Source organism: Hemiscyllium ocellatum (assembly GCF_020745735.1).
Source record: "Hemiscyllium ocellatum isolate sHemOce1 chromosome 27 unlocalized genomic scaffold, sHemOce1.pat.X.cur. SUPER_27_unloc_18, whole genome shotgun sequence".
Classification (NCBI taxonomy): Eukaryota; Metazoa; Chordata; class Chondrichthyes; order Orectolobiformes; family Hemiscylliidae; genus Hemiscyllium; species Hemiscyllium ocellatum.
In genome coordinates, this window is record NW_026867485.1 from 414102 (window position 1) to 423982 (window position 9881).

General features: G+C 45.4%; 1 protein-coding gene across 1 annotated transcript in view; it reads left to right on the plus strand.

The window, feature by feature from the left end:
• The window catches only part of LOC132807536 (zinc finger protein 208-like), a 55344-nt gene extending 50990 nt beyond the window's left edge, over positions 1 to 4354 (plus strand). Inside the window, exon 5 of the mRNA XM_060821645.1 lies at positions 3157 to 4354. Coding sequence (XP_060677628.1) covers positions 3157 to 4022 — 866 coding nt within the window. The 3' untranslated portion in view covers positions 4023 to 4354. The remainder of the gene's footprint in view (positions 1 to 3156) is intronic.
• Positions 4355 to 9881: the final 5527 nt, after the last annotated feature.

Here is a 9881-nt window from a genome sequence, read left to right on the forward strand (position 1 = left end):
CACTCTGTGTTCGAAGTTTAAAAATCAAAATCACAGGGTTATGGTCCAACAGGTTTATTTGGAAGCACTAGCTTTCAAACTGCTGCTCCTTCATCAGGTGGTTGTGAAGAATAAGATTGTAAGACACTGAATTTAGCAAAAGTTTACAGTGGGATGTAACTGAAATTATATATTGAAAAAGAGCTGGGTTATTTGTTAAGTCTCTCCTCTTTTAGAATAACCATGTTGGTTTCAGTTCTTTCATATGTAAATAGCAAAACTTTTTTTAAAAGTTCCATTCCCAATTGCTGTCATGTTGTCCCAGATAATGTATTGAAGGTGTGAGTTTCCCTGTGTGAGGCTGTCTGTACCACAATGGTTAGACTGATTCTAATCTTAAAAAATGGATTAATAGAATCTTACTTGGATTCATGCAGTTGTGTCCAGGACAGCAAGAGACCATCAGATATAGGAACAGCAATTAGGCCATTCAGCCCATTGGGTTTGCTCATACCATTCAATCGTGGCTGTTAAGTTTCTTATCTGCATTCTCCTGCTTTTTCTCTGTAACCCTGGATCCCCTTGATACTCAAGGACCTATCTATCTCAGTCTTAAATATTCTCAGTGACCTGGCCTTCACAGCCTTCTGTGGCAGTTAATTCCATAGATTCATTACTCTCTGGCTGAAGACGTTTGTCCTTATCTCCAATATAAAGGGTCTTCCCTTTACTCTAAGACTGTGTCTCGAGTCCAGTCTCTCTTCCCAATGGAAAGATCTTCCCAACATCCACTCTGTCCAGGCCATTCAGTATTCTGTATGTTTCAATTAGATCTCCCCTGAGTGTGGGCCTGTTAAACAGCATGAACCAGACCCTTCAGGATGAGATACAGCAGGGATTAGGTTCTACAAAGTGAGAAAGGAGGGAGAGTGTGTGGGATGGAGATTTTAACTTCTAGAGAATAAGAGAGGAAGCAGAATTCACTGTAAATTAGAATTGATCGGATGGACCAATGGGCCAAGGAGTGGCAGGTGGAGTGTAATTTAGAGAAATGTGAGGTTTTGCATTTTGGTCAAGCAATCCAGACAGGACTGGTACAGTGAAGGGGAGTGTTGCAGAACAAAGAGACCTTGGAGTGCAGGTTCATAGTTCCTTGAAAATGGACTCTCAGGTAGACAGGATAGTGAAGAATGTGTTTGGTATGCTTTCCTTTATTAGTCAGAGCATTGTGTATAGGCATTGGGAGGTCATGTTGTGGCTGTATATTGGTAAGGCGACTTTTGGAATAGTGCGTCCATTTCTGGTCTCCCTGCTTTTGGAAAGAACGTGTGAAACTTTGAGAGGGGTCGGAAAAGATTTGCGAGAATGTTGCTAGACTTGGAGGGTTTGAACTACATGGAAAGGCTGAGTAGGTCCAGGATATTTTCCCTGGAGCATCTGAGGCTGAGGGGCAGCCTTATAGGGGTTTATAACGGGCATGGATAGGGTGAATATCCAAGGTCTTTTTCCCCAAGGTAGGAGAGTCCAAAACTAGAGGGCATATGTTTGAGGTGAAAGGGGAATGATTTAAAAGGGCCCTGACGGGCAACTTTTTCACGCAGAGGGTTGTGCATGTTTGGAACGAGCTGCTGCAGAGGAAGTGGTGAGGCTGGTACAATTATATTTAAAATGCATCTGGCTGGGTACATGAATAGGAATGGTTTAGAACCATAAGAGCCATATGTTGGCAAATGGGACTAGATTAACTTCAGATAGCTGTTTGGCACAGACGGGTTTGACCAAAGGGTCTGTTTCCATGCTCTGACCTCATACCTTTAATGCATTGTCTGAGCTGAGATGCCACCTTTTGTTATAAAGCCTTATGTTATCTTGAGAAGGTGCCTTACAGGAAGTTCTGGGATTTACATATTAATGATACCTGCAATCCATTCTAAAAGATGAAAGACTTAACAATCCAGATTTGTTCAATATAACATTTCAGTGGCAGGGCGCAAATGTCTTTCCATAAATTCTGTGCCTTATGGTCTTATTCTCCACAACCACCTGATGAAAGAGCAGTGCTCCAAACGATGGTCCTTCCAAATAAACCTGTTGGACTATAACCCAGGTTTGTGTGATTTTTAACTTTGCCCAGGTTAGGGTGGATTGACCATGTTAAATTATGCATAATGCCCAGGTTGTGCAGGTGAGGGGGGATTGGCCGTATTAAAATACCCATCGTGCCCAAGGAGGTGCAGGTTTGTGTGGGATAGCCATGCTAACTTACACATAGTGTCCAGGGATGTGCAAGGTAGGGGGAATTGGCCAAGGGATATGCGCCAAGTGCTGGCAAATGGGACTAAATTGATTTACAATATCTGGTCAGCATAGACTAATTGGACCAAAGATTCTGTTACTCTGCGGCATATCTTAATGACTCTGGCTTTCTACTAACGTTTGTCACATCTCTTCTGTTCAGTTTCTCTCTGGTGCCTGTGTTAATGCCTTGATGTGTCTGGTTATTCCTCGATAACCAATCCCGATTTATCCTGAATTGACACATTTTGTTTTGCTTCCCAAAATCAGACCTGCTCACTCTCAGCAGTATCCCAGTGTTGTGAAAGATGTTAACTTTCAGGTGGAGTTATCCAAGGTGTAAGTCTTGACGTGTTTGCTGTTCTGATCCTGAATCAGCACCTTCAGGAGAATTGGTTAGAGCAGAGAGAGAGAGGAGCGAGAGAGAGAGAGAACAAGAAAGAAAAGGATGTTCCTTTCAATTTTGTGGAATAACAAAAGAAAACAATGTTCCACAGAAAGTAGAATAGCTTGTTCTGAATTTCACTCAGTGCAGGGTAGATGACTTTTGTAATCTCTTTTTCCAGAGTATTTGAAGATCTGAAGACAGAAGTTTCAAAATGAACAGATGAAGGCCTTATGCCTGAAATGTTGACTCTCCTGCTCCTCGGATGCTGCCCGACCTGCTGTGCTTTTCCAGCACCACACTTTTCAACACTGACTCTCCCCTGTCTGCGGTCTTCACTTTCACATCAATATCTGACAGTCACTCAATCGATTGGGACAGCCACGATTTTTGATTACAATTCTGTGAGAAGGAGCAAACCTTTTTGGTTCCTATTTCAGGACATTTTCATTGTCAGTGGGACTGGATGAGAGACCCTACTGTTGCTGCGCACTGAGTGTGGAGTCTGATACAGTTATACGGCCTGGAAAAAGGAATTCCCAGCAGTGAGGGGCAGTACATGCGTTTGTTTGTGGCTGAAGCTTCGGACATGGAGAAACCGTGGAAGTGTGGTAACTGTGAGAAAGGCTTCCGTACTCCGTCTGACCTGGAGATTCATCGGCGCACCCACACCGGGGAGAGGCCGTTCTCCTGTCCCAAGTGCAGGAAGGGCTTTACCCAGGTCTCTGCCCTGCTTAGGCACCAGCGGATCCACACGGGGGAGAGGCCTTTCAGCTGCCCTGAGTGTGGGAAGGCCTTCAGCGATTCATCCTCCCTACTGACCCACCGGCGAGTCCATACGGGAGAGAGGCCCTTCAGCTGTCACGAGTGCAGGAAGGCCTTCAGCAATTCCTCATCCCTGCTGAGGCACCAGCGGGTCCACACGGGAGAGACCCCCTTCAGCTGCCCTGAGTGTGGGAAGGCCTTCAGCCGTTCCTCCACTTTGCTGACCCACCAGCAGGTCCACACAGGGGAGAGGCCCTTCAGCTGTTCTGATTGCGGGAAGGCCTTCAGCTATTCCTACTCCCTGCTGAGGCACCAGCGGGTCCACATGGGGGAGAAGCCCTTCAGCTGCCCCGAGTGCGGGAAGGCCTTCAGCTATTCTTCCTCCCTGCTGACCCACCGGCGAGTCCATACAGGGGAGAGGCCCTTCTGCTGTCCCGAGTGCGGAAAGGCCTTCAGCGATTCCTCCTCCCTGCTGACCCATTGGCGAGTCCACACGGGGGAGAAGCCCTTCAGCTGCCCTGAGTGTGGGAAGGCCTTCACCCGCTCCGCCCACCTCCGGAGCCACCAGCGACTTCACGTGCCATCGCAGGGGGAGTGACAAAGCGACTGCCGAGTGCCATTATCGACTGGACTATCAACCCAGTTCTGGGATCTGTTGGGTTTGAATCCCACCGCGGCAGAATTGGAATACGGTCAGAACCTAATGATGAAACCATTTTCTGTGGGGGAGGGGTTGCTTTTTTTTTTAGGGAAAGAAACTGCCGTTGTGGGAAAGGATTCACTCAGTCGTCCCAGCTGCATCCTTTACCCGGTCTGGCCTACACATGACTCCAGACCCACAGCAGTCTGTTTCACTCCACACTGCCCCCGTTCCCGGCCCCACGGGTTAAGGCTGTACCAAGGATCCAATTACAAAGGGACAACTCTGTGCTGACCGATAGTAAAGAAAGTGGGGTGGGGTGGGGGAGGGGGAGTGTGTGCACTTTGACCTTGAGTTGTTTAAAAAGCAGCTGCTTTCTCTCCCCCTTTTTTGCTGGGGGGGATCTGAAGCTGTAACAAAGTTGGGTCACAATAAAGATTACCTGAACTTACTGCCGGGCTCAGACTCTCATTAAAAGCTTTGAGCTCCAGATGGTCTTTGATTTAAAGCTGCTCATTTCTTCCAGCCTCCTGCACTAAGTTTCTAATGTCGTGTATCAGCTGGAGCAGTGAATGAGGAGCTTGTATTGTTAGAAATTGTAAATTTTTATGGAGTACAGGTACTGCATCGTTTCATCAACATTGTAAAGGTTACTGGCAGCACTGGGAAGGTCTTATCTTTAAAATTGAGAATAGCTAAAATGATATATTCAGAAACATCATTGAAGTCTAAACGCACTTCAATTTTTTAAAAGAGCTGCTGAAATCTTTCTGAAACTTGCACTGGAATACGTGCAGTTAGGCCACAGCTCAGGACAGGCTGGAAGGGGTGAATGGCCTATTCCTCATTTTGTGAAATTGGTTTCAACTATGTAGACATAGTCATCGAGTTGTAGAGCCGGAAACAAACCCCTCAGTCCATATCTTAAATGAATCTAGTGACCCATTTGCTAGCATTTGGCCTATGTTCATCTATACCCTTCCTTTTCATATCCCCATCCAGATGCCTTTTAAATGTTGTCATTGTACCAGCCTCCACCACTTCTGCTGGCAGGTCATACCATACACACACCACCCCCTGCGTGACAATATGGCCCCTCAGGTCCCTTTCCCCACTCACCTTCAACCTATGCCCCTTCAGTGCTGGACTCCCCGACCTGGGGAAAGACCTTGGGTATTCACCCTATCCATGCCCCTTACAAATGTCTATAATTTTGAGGAGAAAATGAGGACTGCAGATGCTAGACATCATTCCTCTTCCCCCACCCCCCCACTTTATCCAAGTCCCATGCCTTCAACTCAGCACCGCCCTCTTGACCTGTCCATCAACTTTTCAATCTATCAGCTCCACCCACTTCTCCAACCTATCCATCGCCAAATCGTTATTACCCGATGCCTGAAGGAGGAACGCCTCATATTCTGCCTTGCGATCCTGCAACCACACTGGCCAAATGTGGATTTGAACAGTTTCCTCACCTCCCCCACTTTATCTCAGTCCCAAGCCTCCAACTCGGCGCTGCCCTTCTGACCTGTCCATCATTTGTCCTATATATCTGCCCCCCCTACTCCACCCCCCCCTCAACACACACACACCTTCATCTAACTATGGCATTCTCAGCTACCTTCTCCCCCAACCTCACCCACTTTCCATTTATCTCTCAGCACCCCCAGCCCACAAGCCTCGTTCCTGATGAAGGGCTTATGCCCAAAACGTCAATTCTCCTGCTCCTTGGCTGCTGCCTGACCTGCTATGGTTTTCCAGCACCCCACACTCTGCATAATATTAAGGTAATTGGAGGAAGGTTTTGGGAGATGTCAGAGTAGGTTCTCTACTCAGATAGTGGTGGCTGTGTGAAATGCACTGTCAACAGTGGTAGTAGAGTCAGATACATTAGGGACATTTAATTGACTCTTGGATAGGTACATGAAAGTTAGTACAATAAATGGTATGTAGGTCAGTCTGATCCTAGAGTAGGATAAAGGGCCAGTACTGCATCGAGTGTCGAAGGGCCTGTACTGTGCTATGTACCTAAGTAGAGTCAAAAGTTTTGTTTTATCAGCTGTACAGTCAGATCTGAGCAAACGAGGACATGCAGGTCATACTGCGCTTAGACAGAGTGAGGCGTACAGGGTTACAGCTGCACAGTAGGTGCACAGAAGCAAGGTCAACATTAGATTTCAAATTGGAGAGCTCCATTCAGCAGGCTAATAATGGCAGGGAAGAAGCTATTCTTGAACCTGTTGGTACAGTGTTCAAGCTTCTGTATCTTCTGCCTGACAGAGGATGGTGCAGGAGATCATTCCCAGGGTGGGAGGGGTCTTTGAGGTTGGCAGCCTTTCCACGACAACGAGAAGTGCAGATGGATTCCATGGATGGGAGGTTGGCTTCCGTGATGGATTGTGCTGTGCACACAACCTTCTGTAGTTTCTTCTGGTCCTGGGCAGAGCAGTTGCCGTAGCAGGGCAAGATGCAACCAGATACATGGCTTTCTATGGTGTATCTGTAAATGTTGGTGAGTGTCATTATGGATGTGCCGAATTTCTTAAGCATCTTGAGGAAGAAAAGGCGTTGTTGTGCCTTCTTGACCATTGCATGGGTAGGTTTAGATATTTAGCCACTCCTTTCTCATTCTTACCATCTCCTTTACTTGATGCAGTCACACAGTCAGTTTCATACCTTGTGCTAATCTTTTTAGAAGGTCTTCTTCAGAAGGATAAAATATTACGAGGGGCAAAGGTAGTGTACATACATAATATGAAATCTTTAAACTTGAATTCATTTTAAAGAGTGGAACAACGTATTTATGGTAAAAATGGGTAAATTTAACAGGTTTTATGAAGGGTGAGAGTGGGAAGTATGTGGAGGTGCATGTTAAAACAGGCCCGAGTCTGCATGGCTTTGACAAGAGGAGGTCATGTCTGACAAATCTATTAGGATTCTTTAAGCATGTAATGAGTAAGTTAGACAAAGGGAGAGCCAGTGGACGTGAGCGATTTGGATTTCCAGAAGGCCTTTGACAAGGTGCCGTGCAGGAGGCTGCTAAATAAGATGAGTCCCTGGTGTAGGAGCAAGGTACTGGCACGGATCGAGGATTGGCTGACTGGCAGAAGGCAAAGAGTTGGCATAAAGGGGTCTTTGGAGTTCCAAAGGGGTCAATGCTGAGAATGCTGGGACAGGTCAGGAGAATGTATTCCATTTGCCCCTTCTGTGACCAATGTGGTAAAGTCTGTGGGGGAGTAAAGGATTATACCATTCAGAGGGGCACGATTGTATCATTCAAAGGTGGAGGTGTGTGGAGGAGGGAAAGGGAAGGGGAGGATTGTACCATTCACATCACGGGGTGTGGATTGTACCATTCACAGGGAGAATTATTTATTTTTATTTTTCAGAATTTCCAGGATACAGGACATATGCCAATTTTACCTCCCAGAAATCGACTGAAACTGGGTGCACTAAAAAAATCCAGCAGGAAGATTATCAGTTAAAAAGGTCTAGTTTCGGTCATAGCAGTTATAGACTTCTGGAGTCACACCGCACAGAAACAGACACTTCAGTTCAACTCATCCATGCCGACCAGATGTTCCAATTTGGCCCAGTCCCAAGTTCCAGCATTTGCTCCATATTCCTTTAAATCCTAACTATTCATCTAGACACCTTTTAAATGTTGTAATTGTACCCATCTCCACCACTACCTCTGGCTGCTCATTCCATACACGGTCTACCTTCTGCGTGAAAACGTTGCCCCTTAGTTCCTTTTTAATTCTTGTCCCCTCTCATCTGAAACTTATGCCTTCTAGTTTTGGACTCCTCCATCTTGGGGGAAAAGACCTTGGCTATTCGCTCTATCTGTGATTTTCATGATTTTATAAACCTTTCAGGTCACCCCTCAGCCACCTCCACTCCAGGGAGAACAGCCTCAGCCGAGTCAACTTCTCCCTGTAGCTCAAATCCTCCACCCTGACAACATCCTTGTAAATCTTTTCTGAAGCCTTTCAAGTTTCACAACATCCTTCCAAGAGGAAGGATGCCAGAATTGTACACTTATTCCAAAAGTGGCCTAAACATTCTCCTGTACAGCCACGACATGACCTCTCAAATCCTATACTCAATACTCTGACCAATAAAGGAAAGTATACCAAACACCACCTTCACGATCCTATCTACCTGCAACTTCACTTTCAAGAAACTGTGAACCTGCACTCCAAGGTCTCTTTGTTCAACAACTCTCCCTTGAGCCTTACCATTAAGTGTAGATGTGCTGCTCTGATTTGTTTTTCCAAAATGCAGCACCTCGCATTTATCTAAATTAAACTCCATCAGCCACTCTTCAGTCCATTGGTACATCTGATCAAGATCCCATTGTAATCTGAAGTAACCTTCCTCGTTGTTCACAACACTTCCAATTTTGGTGTCATCAGCAAACCTACTAACTATACATCCTATGTTCACATCCAAGTCATTTGCATAAAAAAAATACAGAAAGTAGTGGACCTAGCACCGATCGTTGTGGCACTCCACTGGTCATAAGCCTCCAGTTTGAAAAACAAGCCTCCACCACCACCTTCTAACTTCGAGCCAGTTCTGTATCCAAATGGCTATTTCTTTCTGTATTCCATAAGGTCTAACCTTGCTAACCAGTCTCCCTAGAGGAACCTTGTCAAACAGCTTACTGAAGTCCATATAGATCATGTCCTTTGCTCTGCTCTCATCAATCTTCTTTGAGTGCTTTGAAGAAGTAACAAATCAAGTTTGTCAGACATGATTTCCCATGCACAAAGCCATGCCGACTATCCCTAATCAGTCCTTGCCTTTCCAAATGTGTGTAAATCCTGTCTCTCAGGTTTCACTCCAACAACCTGTCCACCACCAATGTCAGGTTCCCTGGCTTTTCCTTATCACCTTTTCTTAAATAGTGGTACCACGTTAATATTTTCCGGTACCTTACCTGTGACTATCAATGATACAAATATTTCAGCAAGGGGCCCGACAATCACTTCCCGTAGCCTCCCACAGAGTTCTCGGGTACACCTGATCAGGTCCTGGAGATTTATCCACCTTCGTAATTCATGACATCCAGCACCACCTCCGCTGTGATATGGACATTTTTTAAATGTTATAATCTATTTCCCCTACATTCTATATTTTTCATGTCCTTCTCCAGAGTAAACATTGATGCAAAACACTCGATTAATATCTTCCCCATCTCCTGCAGTTCCACACATTGGCTGCCTTACTCATCGTTGATGTGCCCTATTCTGTCCCTAGTGACCCTTTTGTCCTTAATGCATTTGTAAAAACTCTTTGGATTCTCCTTAACCCTATTTGCCAAAGTTATCTCATGTCCAGTTTTTGTCCTCCAGATTTCCCTTTTAAGTACATTCCTACTACCTTTATATTCTAAGGATTCACTCAATCTATCCTGTCAATACCTGACCTATGCTTCCTTCTTTTTCTTTACCAAACACTCAATTTCTCCAGTCATCCAACATTCCCTACACCTACCAGACATTCCTTTCACCCTAACAGGAATATACTGTGTCTGGACTCTCGTTATCTCATTTCTGAAGGCTTCCATTTTCCAGCCGTCTCTTTACCTCCCCAACAGCTTTTGAAAGTTCTTGCCTAACACTGTCAAAATGAGACATTCTCTAATTTAGAATTTCAACTTTTAGATTTGATTTATCCTTTTCCTTCACTATTTTAAAATTAATGTAATTATGGTCGCTGGCCCCAAAGTGCAGCCCCACTGACACCTCAGTCAGCTGTCCTGCCTTATTTCCCAAGAGTAGGTCAAGTTTTGCACCTTCTCCATAGGTA